Source organism: Heliangelus exortis, chromosome 2 (genome assembly GCF_036169615.1).
Source record: "Heliangelus exortis chromosome 2, bHelExo1.hap1, whole genome shotgun sequence".
In the NCBI taxonomy this organism is placed as follows: domain Eukaryota; kingdom Metazoa; phylum Chordata; class Aves; order Apodiformes; family Trochilidae; genus Heliangelus; species Heliangelus exortis.
This window is the reverse complement of record NC_092423.1, coordinates 89,882,008-89,899,690: the sequence shown is the minus strand read 5'-3', so window position 1 is coordinate 89,899,690 and position 17,683 is coordinate 89,882,008. Positions and strand designations below refer to the sequence as shown.

Sequence of the window (17,683 nt, the reverse complement as noted above, 5' to 3'; positions counted from 1 at the left end):
GTCTAGAGATGAGAGATCCCAGGTCTGTGTTCTGCTGCCTTTATGCTAATGTCAAGAAATCTGTCTTTCCTTCAGCATCCCACTTCAGAAATCCCACTAAAATACCAATTTGCACTACAGATAATATGGAATAATATGCTGGTGTATTCTGCCTAGTAGGTAAATGCTGATGACCAGGGGAAGTAATAACATTTTCTGTAGAGACTTATAAACCAAGATGGTATTGTTACACCTAATATCAATGACTTAATAGCACGTAGTGCTGGAATTTAATAATTTGTAGAAATCTGAAGTGACTGGGAGTAACTATGGCCCTCTGTTTGTTTCTCTTTTGAGGCAGGGCTTATAGAGGTAAGAACTGAGGGCGGACAATGTATATTTCACTCTACAAACAACTCAGCATGTTAAGAAATCTTCCTTAGAGAGATATATAAGGTCTTTGAACACTGTTATGAGGTTTCTGATTAAAGGAAAGAGAAAGAAAAATTATATCACTACCCCTTCTGGGGTTCAAGAAGCAGAAGGAAGGAATGGTGATAGCTTCAAAGGAAAATCCACTTGTATTTATTTAATGGTTACAGGTATCAGAACCTACATGACAACTTAATCCATCTGTAATAACCTACCATGCTAACAGAATTTATATCTGCAGACTGTAGGAAAGCAGAGTAGCATTACTTTAGACAAAATATTTCTCTTACCATCTATTTTTTCAGCATTTTAATCTGTTGATTTCACCTCCTTTCTCATGATTTTTGGTACTGATCATTCACTTGGGAAAATGCTTGGGGAAAAAAAACTAAAAAAATTAAAACAGGAGATACGGAAATATTTTCTTATTATAGTAGGGTTTGTTGGGTTTGGGTTTTTTGTTTTGTTTTTTTTTTTTTAATCATCTGAACCAGTTGATAGATATTTCCTAAGTTGATCTGCAATTTTTGTTCTCTCTTTCTTTAATCCTTTTCTATACCAGAACATATGCCACCAATAACCTTTTGGATGATCTGAAAATCTTGTACCGCACTGCTGGGCAAAAAGGAAAGGGCATTGTGTTTATTTTCACAGACAATGAAATCAGAGATGAATCATTTCTTGAGTACATGAACAATGTTTTGGCTTCAGGTGAAGTCTCAAATCTTTTTGCACGAGATGAAATAGGTGAAATCACGCAAGACCTGATACCAGCAATGAAGAAGGAGTATCCAAGGCGTACTCCCACCAGTGAAAATCTTTATGATTACTTTCTTGCTCGAGTTCGTAATAACCTGCATGTTGTTCTTTGCTTTTCTCCTGTTGGGGAAAAATTCAGAACTCGTGCACTCAAATTTCCAGGTCTGATCTCAGGCTGTACCATGGACTGGTTCCAGCGCTGGCCTAAAGATGCTCTTGTAGCAGTTGCACGGCACTTTTTAGTTTCCTCCCATATAGAGTGCACAGATGAAGTGAAACAGAGTGTTATTAACACCATGGGAACATTTCAAGATATTGTAGCTGAAAAATGTGTTGAATACTTTGAACGATACAGGAGACGAACATTTGTGACTCCAAAATCTTACCTGTCCTTCATTGGAGGCTACAAAGCTATTTACAAAGAGAAGTTTGCCAGTGTTGCAAGTTTGTCTGAACGCATGAGAACAGGTACTTTACTATCTGTTTTATATTGATTTTCTGTGATGTTGTTTATGTTTGTTTGTTTTGTTTTAATCGGGTGACAAGAATCTGAGTAAAACAATGTCAAAGTAAGGATTTAAATCATGACCTCACTTTCATTTGGAAGCAGGCTCATGTTTTCAGCTGTGTTTGTGATTACAAAATATGTGGAGGTTTTGTTTCAGTGAACTTTGTGAATGTTGCAGGTTGCAGATGAGTTTTCAAAGTAGTATTAGTTAGCGGTTAAAATACCTGAAACTCCTGCTGTGATCTGTGTCCACACCAAGGAAATACTGAGATCCTGGTTTTCACACTTAAATATGATAAAAATCAGAGAAAATCAGTAAGTCAGAGAAAACGAAAGTAAATGCTCAGGTTCAGTCACTCTGAAGAATCTTTTAAAGAAACAGTTACATGCCAAATGCAGAATTTTCATAACACTGCAGTGCACAAGGTCATACACAGTAAATAAATCAAGTTTCCAAAACTGAATGTTGTTTGTAGGTGAATATGAACCTAGGAACTGTTTCTTCTCCCACTGTTTTCAGTTGCAGAACTGGCCTATATACATGCATTTCCACAGGCAGAGGAAACTGCCTGTTTGGGTACCTGTGTACCTGGAAAGAACATGTGGGGCTTTTTGAAAGGTATACATGATGTGTTTCCATTTAGATACATGCATTTATATATAAGAATTTTTATACTTACAACTTTACTAAGTGATTTTTCCTTTGGTAAAAATGTTAGAGCATTGCGATGCTTTGCTCAAGAATCTGTAGTTTCTTTTATCCTCACCTCATCTGGGTATTCCTGCAATGCTGAATTTAGAAGATCAGCATAGTTTTTTTTTTGAGTCTTCACTTGCCTGGCTCAGGATGCCAGGTTCCTCTTCATTTTTTACAGAGAGTACGCTCATACTTCTTAGGGTCTCATGGATTTCTGAAATTACACACATAATTCTTAAGAGTACCATTCACAATAGAAATGCTTTTCAACATATGTGTTTGATATTTAGTGTCCCACTAACATATAAGAAGTGATCAAGTGACAGATTCTGAATAGTCTTACCCATTAAAAAAACACAAAACAACAAAATCCCAAAGTTTTAAATAGCAAATGGATGTTGTGCCTGCTTAATTGTGATGTTCAACAAATGGAATCACTCACTGGGGTTCCTGAGCATTAATCTGAGTGACTGACAGATTGCTTCACTAAAGTGCCTCTCTAAATAGGTCTTTCTATTCCTAAATCAGAATTTATTCAACACAGGTCTTGCAAAACTGATGGAAGCTGAGGTTTCGGTAAATCAGCTCTCAAACGAATTGGCAATGAAAGAGAAAGATTTGGCTGTAGCTTCAAAAAAAGCTGATGAAGTGTTATTGGAAGTAACTATGAAAGCCCAAGCTGCTGAGAAGGTGAAAATGCAGGTGCAAAAGGTAAAAGACAAGGCTCAGGCCATTGTGGATGACATTGCTAGTGATAAAGCAGCAGCAGAAGATAAGCTTGAAGCTGCAAGACCTGCACTGGAAGAAGCTGAGGCAGCCCTGCAGGTCAGAACCAAAGATATTCTGAATATGCATGGAGTTAATAATTGTTGTTTGCAAAAATATGGCTTATGCTTCTGATCTGGAAAAAATAATGTAATATTAAAAGGACTGACACTAATCTGTTAATCCTTGTTGGGGAGAAAAAACCCCCCCAAAACTAACAAAAAAAAACCCCAAAACAAAATTTAAAACTAAAGTAGTAGAGAGGTTAGGTGGGTAGTACCATTTCTATTCTCTGGTAATAAAGCAGTCACTGAATGGTACTACCTTTAAGGACGTTCTTCAGTACCACTTCTGGGTTACCTGCAAAACTGCATCGATTACTTTATATATATGGTCCTTCCAAAAACTGTCTTTTCCATCAAGCGTTTGTTTAAATAAATGGATTGGTTTATCTTTAAATTTTTCAGACAATAAAACCTTCTGACATTGCAACTGTTCGCAAACTGGGTAAACCTCCTCACTTGATAATGCGAATTATGGATTGTGTGCTACTTTTATTCCAAAGAAAAATAGACCCAGTAACACCTGATCAAGAACGCCCAGGTGTGAAGCCATCATGGACTGAGGCTCTGAAGCTAATGAATAATTCAGGATTTCTTAGCATGTTGCTTACTTTCCAGAAGGTAAGAAATTAATAATGCCACCATTACTCCTATCACTGTCTTTAGAGATCATTTGAAAGCATCTTCAACGTTCAAAGGTATTTTGAAACAAATGAGGCTTTTGTGTGTCTATATTTGTGATACCTTTGTGACTGCATTCATCTCCAAAATTTTATTTTTTCAGTAATGTTTGTCCTGGGCAACACAGTTTTGGTGGCAGACACAGATATCCTAAGAACAAGATCAGATCTCCAGAAGCTTAGTGTTATCTTTACTCTGGCAGTTCCTTTAAAAAGGATTCTTGACTTTTCAAGTGGCTCACCATTTCCAGTGCTGCTGTGTCTGCTTGCAGATATAGCACTCTAGAACTCTGCCTCTAGGTTCATTTGATGGGAAGCTATGAGGAAATACAGAAGAAAATGGGCTCCCTGTCAGGAAAAATACTGCCACATTTGGGAACTTTTAACTAGAAAAATAGTGAAATGCAGAATGAACTAAGAACCGCAATATATATATAAAAAAAAGCAAACAGTTTTTTATTTCTGTCAGAACAGAAACTCATCCTGTTTACAGCTAAGTTTCATTGGATTGTGAGACAAGGGAATTTTCTCTGCAGGGAGTCAAAGGAAAGATGTCATAGGTAGCTGGACCAGAAAAAGAGCTAGGCTGGAATATGGAATGGCAGAATCATGGCCCAACTTTTAAATCCAAGAAACACAGTATGTTTTGCAAAAGCCTAGGTTTTCTGCAATGTTGCAGAACATACTCTGTCATTTGTACGATAGTTTTTTAATCCGTTTTCTCTGTGCCTTTTGCTGATGCCTTTTCTAAGCTAGTGGGGAGTTTTTGTTGTGCAGATGAGGCTTGAAATGATGATTCTCACTATCCCCAGGAGCCATTTTCTCCCAGTGAGCTATATTGGCAAGGCACTACGTGGGTACTTGCACTGTCTCTGTAGACACTCTCTTCCCGGGGCTGCCTATCTGGCCATCTTTCCAAGTCCTATCTTCTCTTAATAGAAAGAGGAAATTAGTTTAGAGGTAATGGGGACTAATTATGCACTTCTTACTGAAGCTTCGCTCTAATGAGGCTTCCAGTTTGGGCACTTATTAATAGTGCATGTGTTCCTGCTGTTAGTTTGCAACACATCTAAGTTTACTCAGAGGAGTCAGAATGATCTTTGTGGGACTAAGCTCTTGCAGAAAGAGATACTGATGAATGTGGTGAAGAACTCTAGACTACTTCAATCCCTGATGAGATACTTCACATGCTGTCCTCCCACCTCATTTCTTGTTTCTAAGACTACTATATATGAGGAAAAAGCTCATCATGTCTGGAGATCTGAGTAGACTGAACTGATTACTTGTCTGTGAAATTTTTGTTCTTTCCAATTTTTTTCGGGCAAGAAAAGTTATGGGATGAAATGGTTCCCTGGGTTTAAAATTCATAACTTAGAAAGAAAAGCATGACATTTTTCAAGCTCTTGATCAGAGACTTAGGCCACTGCTGGTTGGTCTTTGCTTCACCTTTGACAGCTTGCTAGCTCATAGTTTTGAGAAGGAGAATGAAAAAGTCAAAATGTTTTTCCAGCACTGCTTTACATTTTAAGAAATGCTCATAGTGAAAACATCACCGTGTCTGATCCTAGCAATAATATAATGAAAGTCATTGTTATAATAGTAGCTAGGGATCAGACAGGTACAAGACAGTCTTTTCTGCTATGCAGAAAATCAGGAAGAGGGAATATCACTTGACAGTGTGAATGGGAGATGATTTTTAGATGCATGAAAAGAAAGGCATTGATACATTGCCAGAAAATGGATGATTCTTAATGCCTCTGTTTTTAAGCAACCATTGTTACCCTGTATAAGCTCTTCCACTCTCTACATTGCTAAAGGGGATGAATTCCATTTTCTCCTGACGCTTAATTATAGATTAACCACCATCATCAAAGATCTGACTTTTCATGTTCTCAACAGATTGTGAATGGGGGAAAAAAATCTGAGATTAGAATAATGACATGAACAGCTGAAAAAAAAATCACTCTTACAGTTAAGTCAGCATCTTGCAGTTTCACCCTTTTTCTTCCTTGAAGCCACACATTTGACTCCCTTAGCTATGTTCACCCTGGTGCTTGTCTGCTGCCACGGTGAGCTTGTTCAGGGAACTACCCTAGAAAAAAAAATTAATCAACAATTTGCTGATTTCGACTTCTGTCACATTAGCTTCCAAATTAGCTCAGTGAGCATCAAAGATGGAGCAAGACCATCAGGCTGAGGGCAAAGAAGATAAAGTGCTATGGAAGCAGTAGCTTAGATCAGCATAAGTTGATACAGAGATATGAATACAATTAATGTTTGTGAATCTTATGGGACAAATATGGATGTTAATGGCAAACTGAAGTCAATCTGTTGCAATGGAAGTAGGAGACATTTTCACCTAAGTTTACAAAAAAATAAAAAATAAATAAAATCTACTGTCCTTTCCAAGAGTGAGAGGCAACAGTGTTTTTTTGTTCATTTCTTCTGTGAAGAAGATGTTTTTAAACATCATCATGTTTTTAAAAAGAAAAGTGTTTCTCTGAAGCAGACTGTTTTCTCAAATCCAATAAAAAGGGATTTTTTTTTCTTTTCATTGACTAGGACTCAATTACAGGAGAAACTGTGGAGCTTCTAGGGCCTTATTTGGAGATGGAGGATTATAATCTTGAGACTGCTAAAAAAGTATGTGGAAATGTAGCAGGTCTTTGCTCATGGACACAAGCAATGGCTTACTTCTATGGTATTAATAAGGAAGTTCTTCCTCTTAAGGTATTTCATATTACTTATATTATTTTCCTGAAGGAACTGCTGTTTTGTTAAATGTCATGTCATTTTGGCTAAAAAAGATTAAGAGTTTCAAGAGTTTCTTGTTTCTTCACATACAGTTATGAAGTCAAGCATGCAATGGCTGAATGTCCTGACAATTTTTTCCACTTACACAGCTACTCTGGGGTACAGTGATGATTTCCATGAACACAGTTTGTTTGCAGTGGGATCCTTAGTGTTCTTGTATAGGACCTGGATGAATATCTGCAAGTGGGAGATTCTGATTCTCTCTCTAATCTCCAACTTGGTGCCAGACACTGTAGTTTCAAGAAAACCTCTCAGTCCTACTGGCCTGGATAGGAGCACACTCATTGTGCTTTTGGTAGAATCTAAGAGAGGAGAGACTGGTTTTGGCACAGAAGTATTCTTTAATAAATTTAGCCGGAATTTTCTAAGCAAACTTTGGAGAGTCAAACTGCTACATGTGACTGTATATATAATAAAATAAGTAGTCACCTGGCATAGATTTCTGTCATAACATTCCTACCTGCCTCCCTAATGATAGCTTTATTGTCTTGGAAATGCTTAATTTCTGAGCATATGGGGGAAAAAAAGAGGACCTTGAGCATTTATATAGTGATTCATAATAATTGCTTTTACAGGGAATTTTATGTCTCTTTTCTTAAGAAATGCATTCAGTTGGTTATGCTTCCACTATACCTATGTTCAGTCTCCTATTGTATAAATGACTGTATCAATGGTATATTCAAAACTCTTGGCATAATCTTTCAATAAATCTAGACAGATTTGATTCAAGTTCATTAGAGGCATGATATTTTTTGTATAAGTAACTGGTAGAGAAGACTATGTTTTTGTGATATATATATAACTAGCACTTCTCTTCAATTAATGGGATGTTCACTAATGAAAACAGAATTTGAAATGTGGTTACTGAGAGTTATAAAAGGGAGTTAGACCTAGAAGAAATAGAGGATTTATATGCAGATGCAACTCTAAAAGTTGCAAAAGGGATCTTGAAGTTTTATTTTAATATATATGACCTAAGATTACTTATAATTTATTTTTGTATTCCAGTATTTACATTGTTGTCACACTGTAGCTGATAAAAAAAAATGAGCATGTGTTTCTTGGCAAAAGAGTGCATACTGTCATGTATAGCAACAGTCACAAATATTTTAAAAGTGGAGATAACAGAAGATGGAAGTTTTTAAGGTATGCAGGAGGTATTGCAGGAAGCACTGGAGTGATGCTAAGAAAGTAATTGAAAATAAAGATGCAATTAAACTGTGTAAGTAGTAGCATAGGTTAAATCACCCAGTGCTAAAAGTGATTTTACTTAATGAATTGATCAAGCTACTTTATCCTAACTGCTGTTCTAGGAGATAAACCCCTTTCAACACCTGCAAAATCCATCTAATATATTTTAAAATTGCATCTTAACTGAGATTCTGTGCCTCGTTTATATTAAATGTGACAACTTATGAAAACTAAGTAATAGTGACTTACATTGTAGTAAATACAGTGCAAAAATAAGACATTCCTAGAAATGGATACCCACATTTTTTAGATTTGTGGCTTGCAGCCCGAGGTTCTCACTTAAAATCAAGCACATAACATATAACCAGATGTTGCCTGCAAATACAGTGCTGTGTGGTTGCTGGTAATACATCAGTCACCATCTGAGTGGTACTTTCTTATAAAATTTCAGCTCATCTGTAAGGTGTTCCTCTCTAGCTTCTTATCTGGTAGTGAAGACTGTTGCATTAACCTGATAATTCTGAAACACCATCTGCTATTTATCCACTAGTTGAAGAATATAACAGCAGAATGAAGAAGCCCTGGCTTTTGCTATGATTCTGTTAGCCTCCAATTAAAATAATGTGTATAGGAGTATAATTTTCTTTAGAGATGTCTCCAGTGATCTTAATTAAGATCTCCTTAGGCTGTTATGATAGTCAAGGGAAGTCTGTCTACAGTTTATGAATTCTGTTTGATGCTGAGGATTCACCAGAACAGGCAACAAGAGAAAATCTTGCACCTGAGGAATAGGTAATAGCCAAGGACTGTCAAAATTTCATGGTCATACATTTAAATAAGGGCGTCCTTGTCAAGATGATGCCCACTGGGCAGGAAAACAAGCATTGAAATCTGAATTCAAGGCCCACAGTAATTGTGGAAGGAAAGCTTATACTCTGGGGTGCTGAAGGGGAGGACTAGATCACCTGACAAAACAGATTGAAGTTAGGACATGAAACTGAAGGGACAGTGCGGGAGCGAGAAAGAAAATACGTGCAACCAATATGGTTGAAAAACGAATTTCTGGTTTATTGCGCAGCAACTTTTGCTTATATAGTGCTTCTGTGACCACACCCCAGCCACCAACATGCACTTTTATTGGACACCCAGTGTGTTTACCTGTAGCACAGCGAATCCCTGGTGCAGGTAGCACTGGAGTATGGGCCGATCTAATTGGCCTCCCAAATATGGGGTTGGGCATAGCAAAGGGGTCGCACCTCCCATCTCTTCGAGAATATTCAGGAATATTCTCCAACATTCTCCAAACCTCTCTAACATTCCACAACAGGACAGAGTGGAGAGTCTTTCAGTTGGTAGTGTAGATTGTGAAAAGCAAGCAAGAGGCATGATCTCTGTGTATTTAAAAGCTAATTTCATCCAAAAAGATGGTCAGTCATATCAAAGAAGTAGAGGCAAGATTTTAAGTTCAGTATTCATGTATCTTTTTGTATGTGTACTTATGTATGTATACATATGTATACATGTATAATTTGTGTAGATTGGGGAAGCAAAAACATTGTCTTTGGAATGTCTGCAAAACCTCTGTATGTATTTGCTTCTCTTGTAATGTTTCCCTCAATAATGGTGAACCCACACTTTTAATGATACTGAGACCTTGAGAAAGTTGGTACTAAAGTATATGAAACATCTGCAATGATCTGGAACAGGGGCATCTTGAGATCACAGTTCCACAGGGAGTTGCCAGTCAGATGCCATGGGCCCAGGCCAGAAAGAGGCAAAGGTGGTCACCAAACACATCCACAGAGGCTTAGGAGCAGAGTGACAGTGTCAAAGTGCAAGAACTTCTGGCCTGGTCTGGCAGTAGTGAGTGCAAAATGGACTGTAGAGAATGGTCAACTTGTAAACATAGAATTCCAGAAACACAAGAAAAATTAAGAAAGCTCCAGATTTTCCTTACCTGTGATGAACTATAAAGTTTCAGCTGCTTTTCTCCCACTTCTAGTAGTATTTCCTGAATTTACTGAGCAGCAGCTGCTTTTCTGAGGGATAGAGTGTGGGTCTGGGCATTCTATTCAAAAGCGGGGTTAGCATTAAATGGTGTGAGTTTTTATATTGGCATTTTTTAAAAAATACTTTCTTGGTTCAGGGCCAGATGTACTTGGTGCTTTGCAAAATTGAGTTTGCAATGAATCAATGAGAAACATAGAGCTATGTCAATATAATAAATTAAACAGTGCTAGGGAATTTTTCTAGACATTGGAAAGTGACCACCTGCACTGTTAAATTGCTAGAATGGTCCCTGGTGTGAATTTGGTTTGGCTAAGCAGCAATTTCTCAGCAATTTTAGGCACCTTTCAGGAACTAGCTTGGTTCAAGGGACATTCCCACAAGACTGTTTTCATGCAACATGTTGTTTTAGAGTGCCCATTGCCCCGTGTCCTTTCTTTGGGTACCACTGCAAAGAATCTGGCACCATCACCTTTACATAGCAGGTAAGACTATGGGTCTCATGTCCCATATCCTCATGATTCATTCACATAAAAAAAACATTTATTCAGGCTACCAGACTGCATCCAACTGGAACAAATTATGAATACTTGGTTTCTGCATGACTCAGAGGGATGAAATGAAGGGTGTGAAGCTTTTTCACAGAGCAATGCCACTAAAATTAGAGAGGCCACAGTGGCTCTTTGTGGATGGGAGACACATTTCCCACCTGTAACTGGCTGGAAATCTTTGTATGAAGCTGCTTGCTACTGTAATAGCTGTCTAGTGCAGAAGATTCTCCTTGGCAGCAGAACTTTCCTGCTGCTTTCATGACAAAGCTCTGCAGGGGAAGCTGCCAGCCAACCTGCCAGTGATGTTGATACAAAAGCAGTGCTTGTCTCCATGTAATTTTGAAAAATAGAGTTGGAAAGAAAGACAGAGAGAGAGTGATGATTTCACAGTGGAATCTGAAACAAGCAGTCTTTCTGCTTTGGAGAATCACATAGGCTGGTCATACTGGTAAATTAGTAGTCATTCTTGTGCCACCTGTGAGTCTTCATCACCTGTGAGTAAGCAGCCCACAAATCAAACTAGTAATACCAAAATGTATTACTACTTTGTTATGATTACCCTAAAATTTGGGTTAAATTGTCTGTAAAATCCATATTACAAGTCAACTTCTGGAGATTGTGTAAAGTCTTGTTCAAATAAATTTTTTTTCATGTTAGAATACAACATATTTTTTCTTTTTACTTGTCTGAAATATATTTTCATTTTCCCTACATTTACAAAGCCATTAGTCTTTTAAGAGCTTTTAAGAACTGGGAAGTGTGTTTTATCACTGCTTGGAGATCTATTTTTCATATTTAGAAGGCATAATTGCTCATACATGTTGGGAATTCACATGGCCATTCTTCTCCTTTGAGGTTCATGTCCTGCTGTGGTAAATGTCAGGGTGAAATATGAATCCACACAGCCAGGTGTAAACTCCCTGCTGTTCCAGCTGTTCTGCTTAGATTGTACTTCCCAGTTCTCCTAAGATCTATTTCCTTGTGTAATCCCACTATTTGTCAATTGAAGGTGAACCAATATGCCATAACTTTGTTTTATTTCCATTTCTAGCCCTCACAGAGTTTAGGATAAGAGGATGCTCTGCACTGGGGAAAGTGGGGCAGGGGTGAGGCAGGAGAGGGTGAGGGCTGGTGCAGGGCTTTTTAGATCTCAGTAAGAAAGGGCTGACAACAGATGACTTTACAAGGTAACTGATTTAATGAGACAGAATAATAAGTAGAGCTTTTTAATATCTTGTATGACCAAAAGAGAGAGTTTTCTCTATATGGACAGCATGTGCTCTGTGCAGCATGCCATGGGAAAATATACTGAGGCTATGTCTGATGCTGCACTTATGTGGTGTGCCCAGCATCTGAAGGGATAAAATATTTACTCATTATGTTCTTTTTCTTATTATGATTCATTTTAAAGCATTTAAATTTAAATGCTTTAAATTTAAATGCATTCATTTAAAGCATCGCACACTCCTGTAGTGCAGGACACCATAACACTACAACACCTACTCACACCCTTTTACTGTTTAAATTTTTCCTGTTCACTCAAGTTTTCCAAGTTCACTGAAAAAATCACAGCAGTGGTTCTGAAATCTGCTTAGCTGAATCCTAACAAGACTCACTAATTTAATAGTGTTTCTCAGATGCTGTTTAATGTACTCTGATAAACAGTAGAGTAAACAGCCATTTGGCTGGCTTATCTCAATTATAAACTATTTGTTTATCTCAAGAATCTGTCAACAGAAACAGTGGCTACAGTAAACATTTTTTTTCCTGACAGTGCTATTCTCTAGATTAGTAACAAAGTAGTACTACTTTGTTGATTACTGCATATATGCTTCTCTAATGCTGTGCTCACAACCATCAAAATTCATGTTTTATCATGTCTACATCTCGAAATATGATCTTGGATCCTCTTTTTTTGTTTGTGTTTTTTGTCATTGCTAGTTTTGTTTGCTCGTTTGTGGTTCAGTTGTTTGGTTTTGTTTTTTCCTATGCAAAGCAAGACAAATTATTGATTCTAGTATATTTTGACAAGAATTCAATCTATATTTTTAGCCAAGACCTATTTTATTCTATAATATATTCTATAAAATGAAAACCTGACCCATGCTTATACTGTTTATTAAGAGTCATCCCACAGATTCTTTATACTGGTACTCTTCAACTGTAATGTAGTATGAGCATCAGGTTTCATATTTATAATAAAAGTTTTTAAAGATTCTTGATTTCCAACTGCATAACTCTTAAAGCAGAAAAAATAGAAGATACATGATATTTAAACAAGTGTTTTAAATAGAATAAATGGAAGCAAACCTTATAAGTGTGAATTTCATAAGAACGTCAGTCTCTAGTCCTTTGCAAACATATATTTGGTAACACATTCTGAATTCACAGAATACCTTTTTTCCCCTGTTAGGAATATACAAGTTAAGAGGCCACATTTAAATGACTGGCAACTTGTCATATATGGAGATAAAAGAAAAATCTTTGGGGTTTTAATTTCCAGAGGAGGAAAAAATATGTTTGCTTTATTTTTATTGTAGAGGTAACTGAAGGGAAAAGAGAGAAGAGTACTTTCTTCTATCACAATTATTATTTTATAATCCATGAGGACAATGTTAATTTTATTTTCCACTGAGAGTATATTACAGAAAACATTGTATGGGCTGTCTCACACATCTAGTACACAGTTATTTCAAGTGTGTTGTGATTTCAAATAGTTGATCATCGTGTGATCAATAGATCATTATGAAAATATTATTAAAATGTTTTAAGATTGCATTGAATATCTTCAGTTTTATACTTGTATTCCAGTTTTAGGTTTAAAAAGTAATAAAGGAACAAAACTTGCTGTCATTTAAAAACTGTTATTTTTAAAAGGTACCCAGTACAGTACACTGTGTGCCATTAAATGGATGTCATTTTCTCTCACCAAATAATAGCTATTAACTACTCTTTACTTTCAAATATTTGTAGGCAAATTTAGCCTTGCAGGAGGGAAGGCTTGCAGCTGCCCAAACAGAGCTGAATAATGCACAAATTCAGCTGGATGAGAAGCAAATGGAACTGGATCAAGTACAAGCCATGTATGATACTGCTATGAAAGAGAAACAGGCTTTAATTGATGATGCTGAGGCATGCAGAAGGAAGATGAACAATGCCAGAGCTCTGATAGAAGGATTAGGTGGAGAAAAGGTATGAGCAAAGATGAGTAGGTTTCCAGCACAAAGCAGGTGCTCAGTTTTGAGAGTACCCCATAATGATTGTCAGTAGTGCTCAAGAAATTCAAGGCATGGTGACATCTTGGTATCATAAGACTTTATTTTAGTTGCATGCATATTTTGGTTGCTTGAATACAATGTACTGACAAAGGAAAACAATTTCTTGTGTTAATTCTTATGTATGAAGATTTAGGTCATATCGTGAAGCTCATACTGTGATAAAGTTCAGAGTTTAAAACCAAGGACCCAAATTTCTTTTAGCTTTAATAAGAAAAGGAATTAGGCTTAACCTAAATAATTGTCCTAAAATATTTATAAGAAGGATTATTCTCTTTTTCTCACCAAGTATACAAGAATAGGAATTTGAAGCATGACTAATTTCCTGATCTATATTTGAAGTTCAGATTTCTACTCGAGTCTTTTACAGAATTATAGGCTAATCATTATCCTCTGCACTGAGCTTGAAATTTACCTTTCCTATGCAGATTTTTCTGGCTTCAGCCTAGGTTTCTAGAGGAAGCAGGATACCCTTTTTTTCTTGTCTGATTATTTGCTTTGATATTTCTTTGGCTGATTTCTCACAGTCTTAAAATTGATGAGAGCTTTGACTTCAAACATTGAGTCCTGTGAGGCCAGGACTTCAACATTTGTTTGCATAGCTGTACTTCAAAATACATCAGCCAAAAATGTTAGATGTTTTATCTTATTTTCAGTGAAATTCTAAATGTAAGAGCAACACCAACTGTGGGTTTTCTGAAAGCTTGTGCTATGAAGTCTTTCTTTTTAAAAAAAATAGAGAAAAAATTAAAACAATATATATGGCACTTGGAGCCTTGGACAAAGCTGTCGCTGGGTTAAATGTGTATTTTATAAGCTTAAAACACATAGATCCTGACCAAGATTGCATACAGACTGATTGGAACAGAAATGTGGAGAAAAAGGAAGAAGTAAAACTCAAAAATGATATTAGGAAAATCCCAAAATCATGGAATAACTGAGACTGGAAGGGACCTCTGGAGATCATCTATCCCAGCCAGCACCCTGCCCCATCCCTCCCTGGCTGAAAGCAATGTCAAATTGACATTGCTCAGAACATTGTTCAACTGTTTTTTCAATAGGTCCAATAGGTCCAAATTCCACAATCTCACCGTCTTTGAACACTCTTAGACTCTCAGTGGAAAAAAAATCTTGTGTGTTTAATTGGAATTCTGTGTTTTTCAATTTGTGCCCATTGCCACATTTCCTTTCTTCAGGTACCACTGAAAGGAGTTTGGCACCATCACTTTTACTACCCTCCCATTAGGTATTTGTACACATGGATAATATTCCCCTGAGCTGTTCTTAAGGCCAAACAATCTCAATTCTCTCAGCCAAGTTTACCCCCAACCTTTATATCTGTGACCAGTTATTTCTTGTTTGAAAGTCTGAGGTTCAGTAAATCATTTTCCCTTGTTAGATCCTCAGTTACACATGCTAGGAATTTTTTGTTAGTGTACTTCATATAGCCTCGTGTCCATCCAGAAGATACCAGAGTGGTTATAGTTCCCTGTGTAGACCAGTGTTCCCTGTGTAGACCCATTTTCTGAAAACAATCTCATTTATCTCTTTGTGATCATGTTGTCTGTAGCAGGCATACACAAAATCACCCATAGTGGTCTCCCCTCTAATCCTAACTAATAAACTCTCAATCTGCTCACTGTCCATCCCAGAGCCTTAGATGCAGAGGTCCCTGCATTCCAGAGGCACTCTCACAGAAAAGAAAACTCCCCTCCTCACCTTCCCAGCTTGTCCTTCTTAACAAACCTGGATACACCTGGGTGTTGCAGCACCCCAGGTGTGGAAGCCTCCCCACCATGTCCTCATGACCCCCATAAGATCATGACTCAGAAGCTGCCTGCAGACCTGTAATTTCAGCCTTGTTCTCCGTACTGTGCACATCACTGTACAAGCACTTCAGAGAGGTTTCCTGCTGTGAGAATTTCCCAGAAACAGTATGGAAGCTCCCCCATCATTCTGTCTGGCAGGCCCTTCTTTGTTCATGGGGATATGCTTCGGGTGGTGCTCCATTAGCCCTGTACTATTGATTGCAAGGTCCATCCTGTTTTTATCACCCTACATGTTCTATTTGCTAACCCAGTTCTGTACTTCCTCACCTGGTTGTTGGTTATCATCTCCCTCTCACTTAATTCCTTCTCACTGCTTACCAGTCAGGCCAGTTTGCTGGCAAAGATGCTTTGTCTCCACTTGGTCAGGTGGCTGCCATCTCTTCTGCTTCTAAAGAGAATGATTTAGAGTCAAAAATACCTCTGGTTGGAAGAACAATTACTTACCAGAAAGAAATACATCCTTAAGTTAGATCTTCATGTTAGTCTTGTGCTGGCTTAATCTAAATTCCTTGTAATATTTTACATACAGCTTCGTTGGACAGCAAGCAGCAAAAACTTTCAAAATCAAATTATTAATTTAGTGGGGAATGTTCTTCTGGCCACTGGATTTCTCTCTTACTCTGGACCTTTCAATCAGGAGTACAGGAATTTGCTGCTCCAATTGTGGAAGAAAGAGATGGACAACAGCAAGATACCATACAGTAAGGTAAGTGTTCACACTCTCTTCACCTTACTCTTTGCCTTATAGAGTTATAATGTTCAGAGCATTCTGTTCCAGAAAAGTACATAATTGCAAGATTTTTTACAGGCTGTCACATTCCATCAAATCTTTAAAAAAAATCTGAGCACTTGACAACTGAGCTTCTAAAAAAATATGTTTTAAGAACTCCTTTTTGTTGATGTGCAAGACAGGTATATAGGCCATTGCTCTGGCAAATGTGTGAGAGAGATGCTGCTGGGGGTCAGTTGCCCTGGGAGGAAATTGCATAATATGGGAAATGAAGTAAAATTTACCTCCTTAGAACAGATATAACTTATTATAAGGGGTCTGTCAGCTAGTCAGTTTTCCCCCATGGTTGGTGGGTTTTTTTGCAAATGCCATGTTATGTCTATAAGTTCAGCCATAAAGCCAAGCAAATCATCCCCATCAAGCATTTATTGAAAGTGGAAAATATATATACTGAAGAAAAGTAACTGTCTCCCTTAAAATAGGAGGAATAACTTGTGAATATGTGGTTGAGAATGCCACTCCACAGCTGGTACTGCTGTGCCCCTATAGTTTTGCAGGCAGCCTTGGAAGCAGCAGCTCCCAAGTTAGGCCCTTGGGATGGCACAGAGGTGGGAATATTGGTCTATGGCTTCTCAGTTGCATGGGAGTGATGCACCAAGCAACTTCCAGGAACCCAGCAAGATTCCCCCTGTTGCCACTCTTGCCACTTCTGTCACTTTCAGTCTCATGTGCTGCCACTTACAATATGCTCGCTCGCTCTCTCAATATCCACTTTTTACTCTGAACTGTAAATCTAGAATATAAAGATTGAATTTGAATGAAAGTTTTTTTCATATTTTTTTTCTGAAATGCTACATTATAAATTCTTTAACATTCTGTAATTAATATATTAAAGTTTGAACACAAAAAGCTAGTCTAGGAATAAAAATTGCCATTATTTTAATTTAGGTTTACTTTAGTACAGAATTTGAATAATATAGATTTGCTGGAAAATATTTGTAAAATGGAACTAACCAGTTCTTCCTTTTAAAGGATCACACTTTTATTAGTAGTGTAGCTTGATTAATTCTTGATTGACATAAAAATACTCTTACATCCAATTACATAAAAGACTGCTGCTCATTTTGAAGCAGGAAATATCTCCTCTGCACATCTGTGTATTATCAATTTTTAACGTCCTATCTTACCCTCTGCTGTGTACCCACACTATTTAATTTACTTTCATTTGAACAGTCCTGTTGAAATTATTAAGTTGAACAAAACCACTCCAGCTTGCTCCAAACTATACTTTTAAATCCCTGAACATTTGTCAGCAGTGAGGCTGTTCTCAGGCAGCCTGACATTACAATTTCTCCTCAGTTGGCCTCTATGGGCAGAGGTGGCTTCGGTGCCATCAAGCAGCTT

The 17,683-nt window shown here is 37.4% G+C and overlaps 1 protein-coding gene across 1 annotated transcript in view; it reads left to right on the top strand.

Moving 5' to 3' along the window:
• The window catches only part of LOC139792943 (dynein axonemal heavy chain 5-like), a 158,560-nt gene that overhangs the window by 84,518 nt on the left and 56,359 nt on the right, over positions 1 to 17,683 (top strand). Inside the window, exons 57-62 of the mRNA XM_071736920.1 lie at positions 974 to 1,638; positions 2,920 to 3,200; positions 3,608 to 3,823; positions 6,445 to 6,612; positions 13,419 to 13,637; positions 16,079 to 16,255. Of these exons, the coding sequence (XP_071593021.1) occupies positions 974 to 1,638; positions 2,920 to 3,200; positions 3,608 to 3,823; positions 6,445 to 6,612; positions 13,419 to 13,637; positions 16,079 to 16,255 (1,726 nt within the window). The remainder of the gene's footprint in view (positions 1 to 973; positions 1,639 to 2,919; positions 3,201 to 3,607; positions 3,824 to 6,444; positions 6,613 to 13,418; positions 13,638 to 16,078; positions 16,256 to 17,683) is intronic.